Below are 20,803 nucleotides of genomic sequence, written 5' to 3'. Positions count from 1 at the left end.
CATATTCCCTTTACGAAGTGATAATTGGTGGAATAAGATTTTGTTTACGTAGAGAAGTTCAAATTAAAAATATCTGTAGGAAAATAAATTGAAACAGAAATAAACCTGTACACCAGATGAATTCCATCTACCTAAGTAATGGATTGTCAATATATCCCTGTCTCTTACCCCAAGAAAATTTAAAACATTTATATATATAATATTATACTATATTCAGGTTTTAAAATCTACATTAATCAATTGAAATTCAATTATTTCTTTCCAAAATTCCAGAAGTTTTAAAAATAAAATTCACCGAAATCCCAGGAATCGTGCCTTACTGGATTCGCTAGTGTTACTGATGTGTATTTGGAAAGATTACTACCGGTGTAAAAAACTTTATATATTGTCTTTTCTTTTGCATCAGTTATGCTTTTATGTATATTAAGCCTTGGCAATCATTGGCCAGATGTTATGTCTTGTCTTGTAGATAATTATACCAGCTGTAAATATCCTGTAGAGGATCGCTCAGCCTAACGTTGTTGCGAACAATGGTTCACTAACCAATCGGCTAGGATCCATAGGTTATGACTGATTAGAGTTTAAACAGTTGTTGATTATTACCGTTGTTGCGAATTGTTTATAGGCTTTACCGTTTTTATGTGCTCGCTTATGTAATTAATATTTACTATGACGGCTTCCTTCTGACAGCAATGTTTGTCCCTTTGAACGGCGAAATTGAATATAAGTAAAGGACAAAACAAAATTCTTATAGTTGCTTGAAGGTTTTAGATTTTTAAATCTGCGGAATTAACACTCTTCTAATGCGACTGACATAAAATGGAATTAACATTAATCATTTGCGTATCGAACTTTACCTTGATTATTAATAAAAAGGACATTCTCACAGAAAAATGAAGTTTTAAGTTCGGGTTTTCACAAATGTAAAAGTTCAACAATAAATGAGAAAAAATGAGGGATGCTATCACAAATACTTTTATTGAAATTCAATGCTAATTCAAACAATAACTATTTTGAAAATGAAGAAAACAAACAAACAAGAAAGAAGCTCTGCAAAGTATTTCTATAGAAAAGTAAGGAAATAAAAAAAAAAACACCTAGTTTTCGCTAAACGTTTGATAGACACTAATGTATTAAACAAATACATGATTAATTTTTGTAAGAATAGCTATAACCTAAAAGCTTATTATTTTATCAATTATATAATTTACCTATAGTTGACCCATTGTCTTTCAATTTTAATATTTCAAATCAAGGATTATCACTATCCCATCTAGTTTCTGCCCTCGAGTAGACACCACAGCGTTGTGGTGAAATACGGGATTTTCTAAAATATATTTTCTTATTTAAACGCTTTCCTAAAGGTTGTTAAAGAAATGGAAATTTCTTCGCGCAATGTACAAGTACTGAGGAATAAGAAAAAATGGTTTAAGTAGACTTTAACAATGAGGCCAAGAAATAGTTCGGGCATCCACGTTCCAGTCGACTTGGACCTTCCAAGTTGTCTGGATAGAAAGGCGAAAAAGCAAAATTACAAAAATATAGCTGCGACCGAGAAAATTCGAAAAAAAAAAAAAGGACAGTTCCATAACGAAAATATTCTGGACAGTCACATTTTCATCGTAATATCGTGACCTATCTGTCCAAATAATGACCATCATTTTTGAAAATACGGAAGTATCTGACCATTGCTCGAAGAAATGGTTTTATAATTTCTGCTCAGTAAAGACAGTCTAAAAATTTTGGTTGGGAAGATAGTGCCTGGACAGTACAGAATCATCGAAGATCGACGGACTTAACTATTTTTACATTCAAAAGGAACATCTCATCATCGATAGATAGAAGTAGATACAGTATTTTCCTATAACTTATACATTTTCAAATCGTTTACAAATTAGAGGGTTGCAAAATCGTAAGCGGGGTGCCACAAATGGCTTTGACATAATTTCTTTCACTTTCTAAGGAAATAACTCAAAACTGATTAAAATCTTAACATTTTGGAAGCAGTAACATTAAATTTTTAATTATTGAGAATTTCATAAAAATTTAATCAAAGTACACTTTCCCTCGTAGTAAGTCGTTTATTAAATGTTCACTTAGATGTACTACCCCGCATGTCACAATATTGTGCAAACTCAATTTTAAATACCTAGCTATGTATGATTTATTAAAATTAATCGAATGCAAACAGACTCTTCATTATTATGGGTACAGCAGCCTAAAATAATAGTTTGTCTGTGAATATTGAAAAAAATATGTAATTGTTGAAATTATCAATTTTTTTATAGAATTCCTTCTAGTTGTTTTAAGAATTATTAGTATTCAGTTTATTATAATGATTAAGATTTAGGACTGAGTATCAAATGAATTATGATGTTTTAATTTGACTAATTTTTAATAAAAATCCGGGAGCCTTCACGCAACAATTGTTTTTTTTTATGTATTATAGTAATAAAATGGTTCATAATTCTTTAATTCAGAAAATTTCCTATTACATTTAAAAATTAAATTTTAAAAAGATTTTTTGTTCATCAAACAGATGCTAACTTGGTACTATGCCAGACAAAGACGGTATTCCATGAGGCAGTTATAGGTATTACGTGCCAGCGGTAAGAAAGACCATTAACCGACTGCTGTTACGTAAAGGGGCTAGTCCTCGTGTGTGCCAGGAGAAAGCAGGGAAGGTGGAGGCTACGGGTTATTGGGCCAGAATGCTATGTTGTCTTCAAGTTCGTTCCCTATACAACTAGTACTCCGGTAGCAACATTTATTATTCATACAAAAAAGAGCTCCTGGTTGAATAATAAAAAACCATCTTACCCATTCTTTGTTATTCGTATGTACATATTAGTAAAGCCACAGTATCAACTACTGGCTGAAAATCCAACTTTGCACGTTACCGCATAACTCTTTCAATTTCTAGACGTTCAAGAGTTTACTAAGACCAGAGTCATCCTGGGTATAACAGTAACGTAAGAGTGGAATGAAAGTAATTCTTGGACAGTAAAAACATGAATATCCTTATAAGTAGAGATCTCAATGTTTTATTAAGCCTCTCTGAGCGCAATATAAAGCTTTCAACTGCAGTATTTACTCAATTTATTACAGAGTCTGTTTTTATGCAGGATGATGATCGTAGAAGGGAAGAAAGCTAGGGAAGTTTCGTAACTCCAATAATTTGAAAACACGGAAAGTTAAAAAAATTGAGATTTTTAAGTTAATTTCAAACAGTGAGAATGGCGGCAAAACATTACTTAAAAAGTTTATTTATACTTAGTTTTTATTATAGAACAAATAACTTCTGACATAATTTTGAGGGTTCAGTTATCCAAAAATGTTTTGAAAAAAGGGCAAATTTCCGGGAATACCACCCAAGTCTCCACTAGATTGAGAAATCTTGACGGAATTGTTTAAACATTTTTAATTTGGATAATTATTTAGTTAACAAGAAGAAAATCAGTTATTTTATATAACTTGTAAGAGGTTTATTCATTTAAATTACTCTAAGAAAAAACGCTAGCAAGACATAAATTTATCAATTTGTAATAACTATAACGATTTCGTTTATACAAAACTGTTCCCTGTTAATGAAAGTCTTTCTGGATGAAACAGGTTCTCGAATGCGTCAGTGTTTTCCCGTGGTTATCGTGTTCCCTATTGCATAACGGAAGTAAAGTTTACTTCCTGCTCCTTTGGAGGAAGCGACCTCTTTCGGAAAGCCCGAAATTTGTAAATATGTTAGTTAAAATAACACACACACACACAAAAAAAAAAGATTTTTATATCTATGGGTGCTGGATGCCAAGTGACGACGCACAGTGGGTCAAAAGCGCGATTAAAAATCGGTTGCTTTATAAAGACTTCAACTGGAGATTTAAAACTTGGTATATTTCGTCGTCATCAAAAGGGGTCTAATTCCTTATATTGGCACTAAGATTTAAATGATCGCACTTAAAAAATAGTGTTGAGTATCTTACCAATTTTATTACTGCTTTGCAAATTTGTTCTTTTCTGATCAAAAAATTAATATAAGTTTTTTTTTTGATTCAGCACTCCTCGAAAACACATGAAATATAATTTTACATTTGAGAAAGTTCTTTCCAGGAAACCAATCGTTAATTCCTCCGTTTTTTTAATATATATATTTTAAAATTTAATTTTGTTTTTTGTCTAGCTAAAAAAAAAGAAAAAAAATCAATTATATCAAATAATTTTTTTTATCTTTGAAAATTAAGATAAATATTCACAAAAGCCTAAGAGAGTAACCCTGTACAGAAATTATTTGCTAATAAATGCTATCTTTGAATTTATCTGTCTAACATTAAGTATATAAAAGTGGTCTAAGTGATTATTGATGGATTCAGTGAATATTTTACAGTTTGAATGATTTTTATTTACTAGACCGTGAATGAAACAAATGCTAATTGCTAAGAAAAACAAAACTATTGACAGAGAATAAAAATGATGGCATAATTTAATATAACTGTCGGAAATCTCTAAAACGAGCTCTTTTTTCCTAATGATTAAAGCAACTCGTGAAAGACCATGAAACCATAGTAAGAAAATTTCACTTTACTATGTCACACTAAATTTAATGAATGTTATATATCTTAATTTATTTTCTCAAAAATTAACAATAAGCTCTACATAGAAACGTCGAAATTGATTATTTGGCTTCTTTAGGCAATAGTTTTTAAATAAGGGCACGTTTACTGGAGTATATTACCCCAATTTATGTTGCAAAGTAGTCTGCACTCACATTTTGGGAAATAAGAACTAAATAAATTACTAATTAATGCTGATAATAGCTTCTTAATCACAGATAGAAATTAAACAACTTTAAGATTACACCTTATACTTCGAGAAGTAGAGGAAGCAACGCAGCAATAAACGTTTGAGACATGTTTAAGAGTGAATAATAAGAGGAGAAAGAAAAATACTAAAGGACATCCCAGGCCTAACGCAAGTAATGTAATGTTTGACAGCGGTTCCCAACGTAGAGTGGCCTAAGCGTATATGCAAGGAGTGCCATATAAAATACTAGAAAAAGAAAGTTAAAAATTTAATTTTGTTCTTATTTTCCTACACACTCAACCGCTTTAAGGATAATTCACACTATTTTCTAAATTCAGGCGTCTTAAAGTCTTCTCTTCCCGTTTTAAGCAAATATTTCAAAAGTAATATAGAACCGTCGCTCCCTGGGGGTGTTAGTGGTTAGAGAATGTTAATTGTATATAATGCAAATATGTATAATGTATTGCATTATATTATTATGTATTCTGTAACCATATGAAAAATAAAGAGGTTCGAAAAAAAGGGGTATTAGTGGAGCGGGTCCGACCGGGAAGAATAGCCTTTTTTTATGGTTTCCTCTGATGAGAATGTGACGTGCCGTACATCAACCAACCTACTCGCCTTAATCGTCTGTTTGAAAATTCAGATAAGTAAGGCTACCACGGAGGGCGGGAGTGGATAGTTTTATGTCGTTTTCCAATTTCAAGCGCTTTTTAAATATTTATCTATCTTAAAGTCTCCTCTTCCCGTTTTAAGCCAATATTTCAAAAGTGATACAGGTCCGTCGCTCCCTGGAGGTCATTTTATTTAAATTTTTAGTATTTACAAAGTTTAATGATATCCATATACATATTAATCTAAACTATTTTATATTAATTGAGGTGCGATCAATCAAAATTGGTACGATTTAAAATAAATCGTTCCCTGCTAGACCCGACCCACTGCGATTCCCAGTGATCGGCGGTCCTATATCACTTTTGAAATATTTACTTGAAACGAGAAGAGAAGACTTCAGATAATTTAATCGAGAAATATTTAAAAATCGTCGGAAATGGAAAAACGGCTTAAAATTAAATTTTTTTAGTTTGAAAAGAGTGTCGCAAAAATGTTTTTTCCAAGTATACCGCGAAGTAACTTTCAAATTTATTAGTCAAGTTACTTGTTTGCTTATTTTACGTTTTATTAAGAATTATTTCACGAAATTTAGTCATATTTCGAATACCTGGGCTGCCCACGTCCTGAGTTATCAAGAGGCGAAGTATTACCGGGCCGCTTACGTAAAGGTCATCGGTGGATGTGCTTCCTAGAGTAGAAAAGATGTATCCTTGAGCATCAGCTTTCTCTCCGGACCATCTCTTTCACTTATCAAGAGGTGCTTCTTCGTTTGCTGCGGAAGGCCCATTGTCTTAGGTAATGGTTCCATGGGAGTTTTCGGAAGAGGTTGCTTAATTCAGTGTTTGGTCATGGAAGGTTTTTTCGACTTTGGTACATGATCAAAATATCGGCCCAAGAAGTACTGGAGAAATGCTGCGAACCGTGCACGGCGAATTTGATGTGTTATTGGCAAAAAACGCGTTATTAAAAAAAATTACAAATGATAATTTGGAAACAAATTGTTAGAAAAATATAACAAACTTTTTTTATTATATATTTATTCTCTAAGTACCATTTTTTTTCTTGAAGGAGTGGTGCCAAATTGTAATCTCTGGCTGTAGAGAGATAAAATGATTGGGGTTTGCACAAAATCCCCGCTGATCTATCACAAAACAATATTACAATTATATAATTATAATAGATTTATGATAGTTAGGTTTGAATCATAACTTAGAACTTATATTAATTTAACGATTATTTACTAAAGAAGGAGTATGAAAAATAATAAATGAAACGAACAATAACGATTTGCACAGGGTAACCGTCACTATTAAGGAGGCAGCGGTAGCAGCGTGGTATCGCTCCAGTCTTTCAACCCACAAGTTGTCAGATCGAATCCCGGTCACACCTGGGCTTTTTTCAAGCATAATATAATGCAAATTCACTCACAACCTCTCCATGAGCATTTGTGAGGCCCGTTAGCCAATGGGTGGCACTTACAAAGAAATAGGCGTGGGAGTGACGAACTCACCCTACGAAAAAATCAACGTCAAGAAACGCGTGATATATTAGTTACTACAGCGAGGCCTTAGACCTCCATGATCTGTTGCCCATATAATAATAATAATGACCGCCACTATTCAAAACTAGATGATCCGTTAACTCAGTGTGTGGGATGCTGCTTATGAAACGTAAAAGCATTGAAATCATCCCGATGAGACAATTCTCTCCTTCATTTTCCAGGAGCAGCTGCATTAAACACTCCTTTCATTTTGTGAAATCGGTTTTTTTTTGTTTACTAAATCGGATCTGTAAGCAGATTCGTGATGCTGAACCCTATAAGATGGTATTGGTAACTAACTTGTTCGATCTATTTTCCTTTTTTTTGTTTAACTACTGATGTTTTTGCAAAAAATGCCCCTAGTAAAAAAAAAACACCCTTCTGCACTTCTGACAACTACTTCCGGTCTGTCTTCCGGCCACAAAAGAAATAGCCTTTCATTGCATTTTTTGTTGTCGTTTTTTTTTTTTTTTTTTTTCCGTAGACCTATTTCTTTTTCTGTTTTTTCCAATTTCTTTCTTTCACTGATCTTCATTAGATATAGGAGATTATAATTTTACTTTTAATCGAGTTATTTCCTTTTCTTGGAACGTACCAATGTTCCAAATAAATTAAACGGGTTTGAAATCCCACTAACATAAAAAAGTGATATTATGGAAACAGCCTTTGAGGACGATGCTTGTGGATCGACCTGTTTTAACTATTTAAACTATTACCATGTTTTAAATAGTTCTACAGTTATAGGAGAAACTAACGAAATTCAGTTCAGTTACGACAATAATAGTATACTTTGAGCTTTGCCTCAATTCATTATTTACCTGTTTTATTATTCCGTTTTTGCAAAGAAAAATAAAATATCGGATAACTGTTACCATTCCTGACGGACCTCAGTCAGCGAAATGGAGTGGCAGAGGAGGAATGTGTAAGCACCATTCAGTACGATTCACGGAGTTTTCTCACAGTTGCATAAAACAAAAGCCACTGCACCAACGTTCCCTGGTTTTCCTTTTATAGTTATTCCCACTATATTTGAGGTTTTTTTAATTTTTATTTATTTATTTTTTTAATGGCATGAAAGTGGTGGTGTTTTTTATCCAAAATTATACATTTTATATACTTGAAGAAGTTTGTCGGGGGGTGCGGTCAGCAAAGAACAACATAAATAAACAAAACCATATTTATTTATTTTATGCCGCCGTTTCGACCTGAGTTTCAGATCTTCATCAGGGATTGTGACGTAGAGGGAAGATTGGTAACGAACGTTACATTTTATATAGTTTTGCATACCCTTTCAGCCACAGGTTGAGTAAGTATTAGAAATTTGAATGTGAACGGATCTATAAATTATCTTAAGCTGAGAAGAAAAAACTCCTTTAAATATTTACATAAGGATTTATATTTGATTTATCTTACTAATAATTTGCTACTAGACCGACAAAAAAAATAGTAATCTGACTGTTTTATGTGATATTGAAAATACGGTAACCGATGCCCTTCAAGAAAACATTGCTAGAAAGATTGTCCGGCGTCAGAAGAGATTGTAACCCTAATGCCGGTTCTAACAATGATTTGACTAAGTGTTATAGAAGTCTCTTGTCTCAACTTTTTCACCTCTCTCGCTATTTTGTTCGTTGTTTGTAAGCATTTAAGAAAAATCATTTTTCACGTGTTTTCCATATTATGTATGTGCCAGAGGTCTATGGTTTAGAACGCTCGGCTATCGTGAGGGATTGTGAGGGCTTTTCCCACATTTTCTATTATATATATTTGTATTATGCTTATTTTATTATTGCTCCAGGAGTTAAGAAAAAAACAACAAAAACAAAAAAACGTGTTTTCCAAAGAATAATGAGGATGAGATTGAACATTAGTGAAAGAGCTCAGCTACTATTTTTTTTTTTAATATATTTCTGCATCTATTAAATATATCAGTAGGTAGCTCATTGGTAAGGCATTATACTACAAACTCCAAGGACCCGGGTTCGAATCCGGCTGTGGTAGATGATTTTTCTGTTTCACTGTAGTCATGAGTCATCTCTTTGGGTTCGGAAGCCCTCCGGGTTCCACCCAACCTAATAATGTGGGTACCCTTTATTGGTTAAGAATCTGGCGGTAGAGCGTGATTCTGACCAAATCACCTCCTTGCACAATTGTTGGTCTGGTAGCATTACTTCCTTACAAAGTACTGCACCCCTAATCCTTTATGGGTTGTAGTGGTACATTAATTTTTTTTTAATATTAGAAATAATTATATAAATTAAAAATCTACAATCGTTAATCCAAAAAATATCGACCCCAACAATTCAAATAAGAGTTCGGTATTTTTAAAATTAAATTTCTATTGGTTTGAGTACATTCACTGATCTACTATCCAAATAACTAATACGTGCCTGGTAACCACACTCCGTAGCGCTCTATTTCACTACCTCGCAGTAAGCGTTTAAAGTTTACTTTCTCAAGTCAGCGTTGATAGAATGGTTTCACCTTTCTTTCAAAATGAAACTAAAACCCGGAGGTTTGCAAGCACCCAGAAAACATGTTATTGAAGACATAAAAAAATTGCGATAGTGGGTTATTTCTTTCCAGTGATTAAGTTTTAACTATCCAAAATTGAAATTATTATTAAGAGAAAGGTGTAATGGAATATTACATACTAAGCTTGTGCTGTAACCCATGACACGATTTTCTAGGTAGATTGCATAATACCTAACAGATTCATATCTACTGTTGTAGACATCTTTATTGGGAGGTTACTGACATGGCGTACGCAACTTGTACCAAGACTTATCAATAAATGACTAATCTATCATCTAAAATCGATTATTATTGACTTATTATCGATTACAATGCTGCACTTTCTACATCTGAAAGGAGACAATGCCCATGGGATCGGGCGGTGATATCGTTACATCGGATAGTTAGGAAGAGGTTCCTGATTGCCATCGGCGATACATTGACAAACGACACACACTCACCTCATTGAGGTTAATCGATATCTTTAGTATGTGTACTAATTCCAGGTGAAATGTGTCATTGTCTAGGTGTGATTATGGTAGTGATTAATGCTCCCAAGTCATCAACAAAAATAAAAGTGAAAAATATTAAGAAATATTTAATTTTAAAAATAGCATGAATATGAAATTGGGAGATTTTTTTTATAATTATTATTTTAGAATTAATTTTGAAATTAATTCTTCACATACCGCAATGTGGAGTGTCTATAGCACATTTGGGGTGACTATGGTACAATGAGGGGGCTTTGAAAGTAAAAGTATTATTTTGATAGATTGGTATAGTTTTAAATTACTTTCACAACAATATATTGTATCAGTGTTACACTTATTTATTAAGCTTTAAGTTAATTTTTATGGCTACTATACTCATATTTATCAAAAACTTGTATTATTTCGTTGTTTTTTTTTTTTTTTGGCTACCCATTACCAAAGTTAGGGAAGTTTTTATTTATGCAGTAATTTAAAATCATTAATGTCTTCGGAATTGAAGATTATTGCGTTTTAGACATCAAGGAACAATTTTATTCAGTGTTTTTTCTAGTTAAATTAGTGTTATTATTCTATCATAATTGATCGAAGAGTTTGTTGAGTCGAAAATGTAACAGTTCAGTGGAAATGATGAGGAAGTTATTCTGATCTATGCGGTTAGCAGTCCTTTTTCATAAATTTTCACCATTTTTATATCACTTTCTTGTCATTTTAGTTATATAAATAATCCCTATTGTTCATTTATTTTTTTTTATGTTCTTAACATTTCCTAGTATTTTAATTTCCTCAAAATCGAGGATCATTTTTATTTTGTAAAGGACTTTTATTCAATATTTTTTAAGTCTTGGATTCGTTTACAAAGCCTGAGTTGCGGATTGTCAAGATTATATGCTAATAATTAAAATAAATGACGTTAATTTTATCTTGCAAAAAGCAAATATGTATCTCTTAGTTCTGTTAAGGTCAAAGTCTTTTGAAAAATACAATATCCATGAAAACTCCCTTTACCACTTTACCTTGACAAGATCCTCCAAAACTATGTGGAATACAACAATCAACCCAAGATTCCTTTAAATATTGAAGCATTGATACTGTTTGGAGGAAGACGCGAAGTGGGACAAGAGGAAGAGGCTATTTAATAACTTCATTCATTTCGGTTTATTTTCTTTGTATACTAAGTCGTTGCAAAAAATTATATAATTTCAATGAATGTTCGATCGACAAGAATAAAAATAAAGAAAATATCGATAACAGTTATTAACCTATATATATTTCCAGCCAAAAGGTAATGGTTATTGAATACACAATTACAGTAAATGGTTAGAGTATGCTTTCGGTTAACAATGATGTTATATTTCCGGCCACTGTTTGAGTTTTCATTATATCAAGCAAATTATATGTTTAAATTCGACTTTTTTTAAGGTTTAAGATTAAATTATATATATATAACTTATGCGTTGTCGGAGGAATAATATTAAAAAAAAGTAGGAAGTTGGGCAGAATAACGGTACGCAATATTATAGGAATAACCCTGTTTTATTTGCTCTCTCAATGCTCCTTATATACATTCTTGGTGTTTATTTACATGGGTAGGGAGTATTAAGGCGGACAATACGCCTTGCCGTATTATAACTTATATATATATATACATATATATTTCACATTGCTTTACGAATGTGTGAAAATTTATTTAACGATTTGTGTATTTTATAGGTGATGTGGTGGCTGGCATTCATATTGTTTCTAATTTGTCTTGGTCTTCTAATTTACTTGGACACAAAGAAACCTGAAAATTTCCCGCCAGGTAAGCTTTTGGCAGTATTATGTACAATATTGTTTTACCATTACTAGAATAAAAATGTTTTGAAAATTGAATTTACATTTATTTTTGAGAACAAAAGATGTTTATTAAAGTTAGCAATAGTAAGGGAAAAAACTTTTAATACCCGGAATAGATTTATTTTATTTGATGTAGTTGTAAGTAAATATCGCCTAGATTTTTATTTAGTTTACATAGTATCAATTATCGAAAAAGAATTTTTAGAAGATTCTACACATCATTTTTGCAATTTTGGAATTCATGATAATTTCTTTGTTTCGAATAAGAAGTTTCCGAAAGTTCAACCTCAGAAGTGTTAGGATGGGATGTTTCGGCCTGTCTTCGACGAGATCGCAATGCTTTACCCCACTGCAAAGAAAATTTCTTAAAGGAAGTTCAACAGTTGTACTTACAAGATCAAAGAGTTGTATTAACAAGATCCAAGAGTTGTATTTACAAGATCAAAGACAATCCAAGCTAAAGAAGGAATGAGACACTTCTAATCCCTTTGGGCACATGTGAAAACATAAATCCTCTAAAAAACTCAAATAGTGTAGTTCTAATAAATCCTCTAAGAGTTCCCGGTATTGCTGGAAAGGCACAAGATTTTTTTTTCACTTCAGAACCTTAAGGATTATTATATGAGCAATTATACTAACTTTCATTTGAAACAAATAATGAATACCTGTAGTAAGGGTGTCCACAGGGAAGGTAGAAGGTTCATACTGAGTCATTTGAATGTAGTAATGTTATATAATTCGTGATCTCTACAGGCTGATAGAAAAAAAAAGTAGCAGTAGATAGTAATTGAAAGTATTAATTTTCGAGTGGGTAAATCAGAAGGAATGGAACGACTTCATTCTGAAGGAATGAACCTTCATTGCTTGAGCAATAAACCACCTGAACTTGGCTGGGAAGTGCAGTGAAAGGCGCCTGGAGGTGATAATGGTTCCATTCCGGTAGTCCAGATAAAATAAGTAAGTTATTTTACAAAGCTTCATTTATTTCAAATAGTTATGTTCATAAAAAAGAGCTAAAAATAGAGCAGTGGAACTGTACAACTGTAGGCGCCACTACTAATGATGAGAATTTACGTCGTGTTTTTTACATTTTACATAGCTACTATGAAGATTTACGGAAATATTTAAGTGTTTATAAAGTCATTTTACCATCATTATTTTATTCATATGAATTTATCCATATTATCCAGGAACTGCCACTAAGATAAGTATGTATAGTAATGTCACTAACGGATGGTAGGAAACGGTAGGCTCTGTCAGGCATCATTACGACTAAGGGAGGTGCCGCCCAGAAGAAGAAGAGAAGAGAACTAAGGCAATCTCGGTTCGAGGCAGAAGAAGACGAGAAACAGAGAAAAACGTTGGCTGCGAGCTACACGTAACAGGAATATAAATAAAATATAGTATTTATGCTATTATACATTTTTTATTATCTTTTCAGTTTCTTGAGATTGGTTATAATTGTTTAAATAAATTAAATTGTATCCAATTTAAGTCTCAAAACATTTTTTATTTCTTAAAAAGTCTAATGTTTCGGCCAATTCTGCCATCTTCAAGGACAATCTTAAATACACATTTACATTCACACCAATAATTTGTAACGTATTATCACTTTTGATCTAAATATTTATCTATGAATATTTTTGTGATAATAAGATTAAATTTATTTGTAATTAAAAGTTTTACTATTAATGTGAGTGACTAAATAGGGTAATTTTGACTGAAATTGATGACTTGGGAAGAATAGCCTGCAAAACGTTTTTAAAATATTGATATGAATGTAAATTTGTATTTAAGATTGCCCTTGAGGATTGCCGGATTGGCCGAAACGTAGGACTTTTAAGAAAATAAAGAGTGGTTTTGAGACTTTAATCGGATTTAATTTCATTTATTTAAACAGCATAAATTATGTTTTATTTGTAGCAAACATTGCAACATATGCAACGTTTATTATGATATTATTATTACATGCATTATGTCATTATGTGCAAGCAATAAGATACACCGTTTTGCAAAAAAAACAAACAAGAAGGTGCATGTTATTCAAAGCTTTCTTTAAATATTGAAAAAACATTCCTTTTTATATTTGTATCGGTACCATACAAGACATCAATTAATCTAGACTTCTAAGATTCTCTCACTTATGGCTAAATTATTGGTAAAGAATTACTCATTTATTCATTTACGAACAGAACAGTCCGCGAGGCACTAATTATTTACATTAAAATGTTAAAAATGATTAGAAATAATATTTTCTTTTAAATAACGCTTAAAACCCTTTACTTTTTCACCGTCGCTTGTGTCTTTAACTTGAATAATAGTTAGACATTAATTAATTGAGGCGTGTAGCTGCAAAACAAGCTTGGTCAAAATTCTTATCGAAAGAACTAACGTCCCTGGTTATTTCACGGTAGTTTCAATACTTCAATAATTTTAGGTATCTAGGAATTTTAATTTTGGATGGAGCTGGTTTTGAACCAAAAGGGGTGATTAACCACCATTTTCAATGCAGTATATTGAATAAAAATATTGGAAAAAATTAAAAATATAGTTTTAATTTTTTTTTAAAATATACCAATTTTTTTCTTGGTGAAATTTTAAGAGAAATGGTGAACACAAGATAGAAGTAGAAAAACAAGACCAGTTCAAGGCAATTTTAATCAAACAATGAAAATTTGAAAAAAAACAATACTAAAAAACTTGAATTTGAATTCAAGATAAAATTAATTTAAAAAACCCATTGCACAAAAAATGAAGGAATAATTATTAGTCAGGAACTACATATTTTAAACGCGTTTTCATTCTCGTTGATATTCACGTACCTTTCTCATCCTCATCAAGCTAACTTTGACGTCTAGCAACCACATTTTTAATAATACTTAAAGGAATTCAAGCATTTCCAATCGGGCACAAAACCTTTCTTTAAAATATTGTTGACATCCCACTGTTTCGTTTGAGCAAGAGGTATCAAATCCGGTGACGTGTGAAATGTTCCTATATTTCTTCTGTAAAGGTTTTGTATTTCACCTATGTCATTAAGATAGTTCACCTCACTTCAAACTTTGAATATCATCTCCAAATCTGGGTACTTTCCTATTGTAAAGAGTGAAAATATGAAAAGGAATTCTAAAACAAACTGGCGAGAAAACAAGAAAATAGAATGAAACTTGGATGGCGCTGGTTTTGCAACAATGGCTTAACTTTGAACGCAATTTTCACGGGAAAGGAGGTGGTTCTGGCCCTTACCGTTTGGCAGTATGACGTAGTATATCGGGAATATGCAGAAAATAGAAAAAAAGGCATTTCTGAAAAATGTTGATGGAGCTGGTTTTGAAGCTACACGCCTCAATTATGAAATGATTAATACCTTAAAACGTAATTCTCGGAATTGGATTTGCTGATAAAACTGGTCATTAATAGGCCATTCCATTGTTTTAATGTAACTTTTTTTTTTAAATATGAAATTTTAAAGGAAATCTTTTTCTATGTCATAAAAAAAATATAAGGTTGACTCAGATAAATTTTTAATGATCACCCTATTGTGCCCGAGGTAGAGCTACTGAACAATTCTTGGAGAATAGAAACTAAATTTTATTACATGAATTTTACGCTTATGTCTGGTAATTTGCTTTACTTGCATCCTTATGCAATGTAGTCTGTTAGAAAATGAAACCGACATAGCGATTATTAGATTTTACAATCTAAACATGATGACTTCCTGGCTCTTATTATAGACATTTCTTAGTTTCCCTTACCTAGAAAAATTGGTTCTTTTCTCACGTCCGATTGCGGATTTCTATCATTTAGCACAAGAATTACGTAATATTAAGAAGAAACTACTGACACGCAAACGGTTGCGCTCGGGATTCGCCACTTTCCACCTTTGAAAAGTTCTGACATTATAACTTCTTACAAAAAGTAATTAGAGAACAGTTTTAAGAATATATACTATAATTATTCTGAAAATATCGTAAGATTGCGATAACATATTAATAACTAATTGTGAAGTATTTTTTATTAAAAATATTGTAATCAACATCTTTAGGTACATGATAACTAACGATAAGTAATTCATTTTAACAGAAAAATAAACAAATAGAAGTAACAGAATAATGATCTAAGAAAAATTTAAGTAATTACATACAGATAATTACTTGAACTATCTTTCCCTCCTCCTCCCTACCTCGATATCACTTCATAATACGTAATACTTAAGACTAAAATATAGCTGGAATGTTTACCACGGCGGTAAAGACTAAAAATCCACCTGTTTTTTTTTTCTGTAAATCTGTTGGAACCAAATTCGTAAAATTATGTTTATCAACTTTTTATATCAATTTTTGATTTTGAATAACCATTTGTTTCTACAGATAATAAATCATTTTTCCTTATCGCGTCAATTATTTGGAAATAAAATTATAGTTTTTCTTGTTAACATTAATCCACTAAGATCGCCAGCCATAACAGAACATGGAACGAATTTGCTTTAATTACTGAATATTTTAAAGCCCGAGCATGACATATTTTAATTAAGCATGACAAACTTTTTAAAAAAGGTAGTTAAGAATTCAGAGATAAGGGAAAATACATTATCAGTATTAAATGAATAGAAAATAATTTAAATAGAAGAAAGAAAAACAACAGTTTCAACTAACTTTTATTTCCATGAAAGATGTAGTATTCTGTAGTATTCTGAATATTGGTCCAATAGTTAAATGTTTTTTGCTTTCATTAATCCGTAATGGTTTTCTGATTGACAACTATAACAAAGATAAAACAAATAAATGTACAGTGTAATTAAAATTAAATGATATTGGCTAGAGGAAAAATTAAATAGGTGACCAGTTGGCTTCTACTATAAGATAGGTTTTGTGTATAGTGATGTTAGTGAACAAATTTTCTTTGTCAAAAGAAGCAAGTATGAGTGATCTGGAATAGTTAAGAATAATAATTGATAGTGGAGGTAAAAGGAATTATTGTAAGTTGTCCTAAAGAGGGGAGTAGGAATTTTCTGAGCTTACCGGGATGTGGGTATCAGGTGAATTTTGGGAAGTCCATAAAAACAAGGAGCAATAAAATTGTTAGAAATAAGATTTCTATAAGTGGAGTATAGTTGATCTGATAAGAATTTAAGAGGTCTCTGAAGTATTGGTTAAATTTTGTCCTAAGTGAAGAGGTAGGGTCTTGAGATGTGGGAATGCTACTTTGAAGTATTGTGCCAAGTAGGTTCTGGTTTCAGTTTTTCATCTTGTTCAGAGTTAACAGATGTTCTGTTTTACGCCCTTTTCAGCCTTTTCTAAATTATTAGAAATATTTTTTTATTTTACTAAAGAAAAAACTTGAAACAGTTCTAAACTAATTAACAACCATCACCCTACTTTGGACAATGAATTTTGATGAGAGAGCACCCCTGAAAGAGGGAGTAATCACAAATAATCTGAAGATTGTTGCTGCTTTAGAATCAGTGAAGTATGCCCAAAAATATAGTGCTTATTTCCCATTTAGGGAGGCCTAATAGAAAAAATGGTGATAAGTACAATATAAAAACAGTCACTGAAGCTCTTGAACTGATAAATGTTATTTCCACTTGATTGTGCGAGCCCGGAAGTAAAACAAGCTTTAGCGACTCCTAGTGATGGAAGTATTATACTTCTTGAGAACCTACGTTTTCACATCAAAGAGGAAGAAAAAAGAGATGATACTGAAAAAAATAAATAAATAAGTAAAAGCTGATCCGGAGAAGGAGAAATGTTCCCAAGCTTCACGTAAAAAACTATGCGTTAAAAAACTAGGCGATGTGTTAAATTATGCTTTTAGTACAGCTTACTAGGTCCATAGCTCAAAGAAGATGGGTTAAGGTTGTGAATAAAGGGGTGCAGGATTTATACATAAAAAAAGACTTAAATATTTTTTAAAAGCCCTGGACTACCCATAGAGACCATTTCATGGCATCCAAGAGAAAAAATCGCTGATAATATACTTTTAATAGAAAATGATTATTGCAGGAGGAATAGCATTAATCTTTCTAAAAGTATTAAATGATATGAAAATTGGAAATTCTTTGTTTGATGAGAAGGGTTCAGAAATTGAGCCTAAATTAATAGAAAAAGATTTTGTCATTGGAAATCGTTTTGATGAAGATGCTGATGTAAGTGAAGCTTCACTTGAAATTGGCATTCCCCACGGATGATTGGGTTTGGATATTGGAATAAAAATCTTGAAAAATTGTGTTCAAGTCATTAGTACAGCCCAACTAGACATTTGGAATGGGACTCCTGGTGTTCTTGAATTTGATAACTTCTCATGGGGAAGTAAAGCTATACATGAACTTGTCTTTAAAGCTTCAATGTCTGGAGCTGTCATAGTCATTTATATTGCAGACAAAGCTACTGTTGTTGTCTCATATTAAATTGAAGATAAAGTCTCATGTGTATTATATACAACATATACATAAGAAATTATGTACCTGTGTATACAATATTTTCACCTTATTCTATATTTATATTTGTATATTTTATAAAAATGTTTTTATATACAATATTTTTTTCATTGGAAAAAAAAAATATATTTTTTAAATTATTCTCATTTGTATACTTACTCCTTTTTTCTTATATAACTTTTATATTTCACTTCTTATTAATTCTATTATTTTACTTACATATTTAATTAATTACATATACCTTATCTTTCTCAATTTTTTTTTATTTTTTAAATATATTTACATTTACAGATATTATAAATATCTTTCTGGAATACATATATATATACAACGATGTGCATGTATTTCTTCGGTCTTCCATAATTTTAATATTACTAAACTATCACACTGCTTTTATCTTCTTATGATACACTACACATTTTCTTCCAATACTACTTTATCATCTATATTATCTGTTATCTTCTAATTATTCTCTATTTTCTTTTAAATGTAATATAGTGTAGAGATATGAGTCCAAATAGTTCAGTCCAATATGGCTGAAACTTTGGTGGGCAACTGTCAACAGATGAACAACAAAATTCACTTGCTGTCATTTAAGAGTGCTACCATCTTCACATTGCAGTCGGAAACTTTTCAGACTATCCTTGTACACTGTATAAAACCAATGTGCCATTATTTCTCCACCAATAAAAGTAGATGAATCTGCTTGAACTACAAGTGCCAAATTTTTGTGAACTATTTATCACTAGATTTATCAAATATTGTTGAATGGTAATTTAGAACCAGTCAAGAGCTCCACCATCATGTATCTAGATAATTTAATCAAAACTGCTGAATATATTGGTTCAGTGCTGGACTACTAATGTCTGCATAAAATTGGTTAGACTGGTAAATAGCTGAATCGTATAATTTTACAAGCATATTTTCAGGATTATGAATATGGTTTTTATGCAAAGGTATAGTTCAGATCACATAGCTTAGATTGATGTTTTTGTTTTTTTTTATAAATGAGTTCATAGTTTGGATCGAGCTTACGGATTTTGAATAGCAGGAAGTAGGTCAGAGAATCGTGTGCACAACTTTTGTCAGTTTTAATCCCTTAGTGCTTAGGAAACAACTGTTCCCTAATTCATATATTATGGGTAAATGTTGCAGGACCAACATGGTGGCCAATAGTCGGAAGTGCTCTTGTGGTAGCTCAGCTAAGGAAGAAGCTTGGAGGTTACCTGTACCTAGCTTCAGCTCATCTGGCTGAAGAATATGGACCAGTGGTTGGTCTGCGGGTTGGCAAAGATCGCCAAGTCATCTGCTTTGGTTATGAAGCTATCAAGGAGATGCTCACCAAGGAGGAATTTGATGGAAGGCCACAGGGTCCATTTTATGAAACCAGGACTTGGGGAACAAGAAAGGGTGAGCAATAGATTTCTCTGTATTTTTTCTGATATATTTTTTTCTTAACTCTACAATTATTAAAAATGATAGAGTGCTTCAATGTTTTTTTAAAATCTGAGAAAAAAAATGAATGCTGTATTGTGAAATAATTTTTGTGATAATAATAATAATTCTGACCATGTCATTTTTTTTTTTTATGTTATAGTGAATTTTCTCTTCTTATTTATCTTTGACGATTGAGATACCACCTTAAAACCTCATACTTTTTGAAGTATGGTTTATTATTGAAAAATTATAATTCAGTTATTCATTAAAAATGGAAGTCTGAGGATGACCATTTAAGATGCTTAGTGATTAGATGTAAAAATCAATAATGATAAATAAATAGAGTTATTAGATGCATTAATATTTTGTAAAACCAAATGTTATAAAAGTCAATTTTAACAAAAATGTACAAATAATATTATTATTACAAAAGAGCATAATTCTTATGTACTGACTAACAAGTGTTTTTGTTTCGTTTGTTATGTCAAGCCCTTCTGATGTCATATAAATTAATATAAGCCTTGAGAACCAATAGCACAATTAAGTACCACATTCAAATCTGACAGTTTCAATTAGACACCACTTCAAAACAAAACAGACTCTGCTAACAGAAAAATATTGATCTAAAGAGGAAAAGACTGAACTATGAATTGAATCTGTCTTCTTATAAAATTTTTATGTTTTGACTAATATCTTGTATGTTTTACTGCACCATCAAATGGGACTTAGTTTTATATACCTGTTATAAATTTACTTAAAACCATTTTAAATTCTAGCATATGCATAGTTATTGAATGCTAGAATAAATGTTTAGTACAAATTTTATTAGTCTTCCAAAGTTGATTCTTATTAAACAATTTTCATCATCTTTGAATAATTTGAATAAAACTCAAATTATCAGATTTCTTAGATCTTTTGATAAATCCTTAATTTTTCTAGTTCAGAAAAATAATACCATTTTAAAAAAAAAAAAATCTGCTTTATGTTTTCAAATGTTTATTATCAATGAATGAATAAGTTGATGGTGTAAATATATGTATATATTATTCTCATTTGTATACTTACTCCTTTTTTCTTATATAACTTTTATATTTCACTTCTTATTAATTCTATTATTTTACTTACATATTTAATTAA

At 31.4% G+C, this 20,803-nt stretch overlaps 1 protein-coding gene across 2 annotated transcripts in view; it reads left to right on the top strand.

The window, feature by feature from the left end:
• Cyp303a1 (Probable cytochrome P450 303a1) overlaps window positions 1–20,803 on the top strand; it is a 54,768-nt gene that overhangs the window by 29,514 nt on the left and 4,451 nt on the right. For both annotated transcript variants that reach the window (XM_067053484.1, XM_014430413.3), the window contains exons 2-3: window positions 11,665–11,755; window positions 19,385–19,639. In XM_067053484.1, the coding sequence (XP_066909585.1) occupies window positions 11,668–11,755; window positions 19,385–19,639 (343 nt within the window). In that variant the 5' untranslated portion in view covers window positions 11,665–11,667. The remainder of the gene's footprint in view (window positions 1–11,664; window positions 11,756–19,384; window positions 19,640–20,803) is intronic.

Source organism: Halyomorpha halys, unplaced genomic scaffold (genome assembly GCF_000696795.3).
Source record: "Halyomorpha halys isolate HHAL.00 unplaced genomic scaffold, Hhal_1.1 Scaffold889.1, whole genome shotgun sequence".
In the NCBI taxonomy this organism is placed as follows: domain Eukaryota; kingdom Metazoa; phylum Arthropoda; class Insecta; order Hemiptera; family Pentatomidae; genus Halyomorpha; species Halyomorpha halys.
This window is presented reverse-complemented; position numbering and strand designations above follow the sequence as displayed.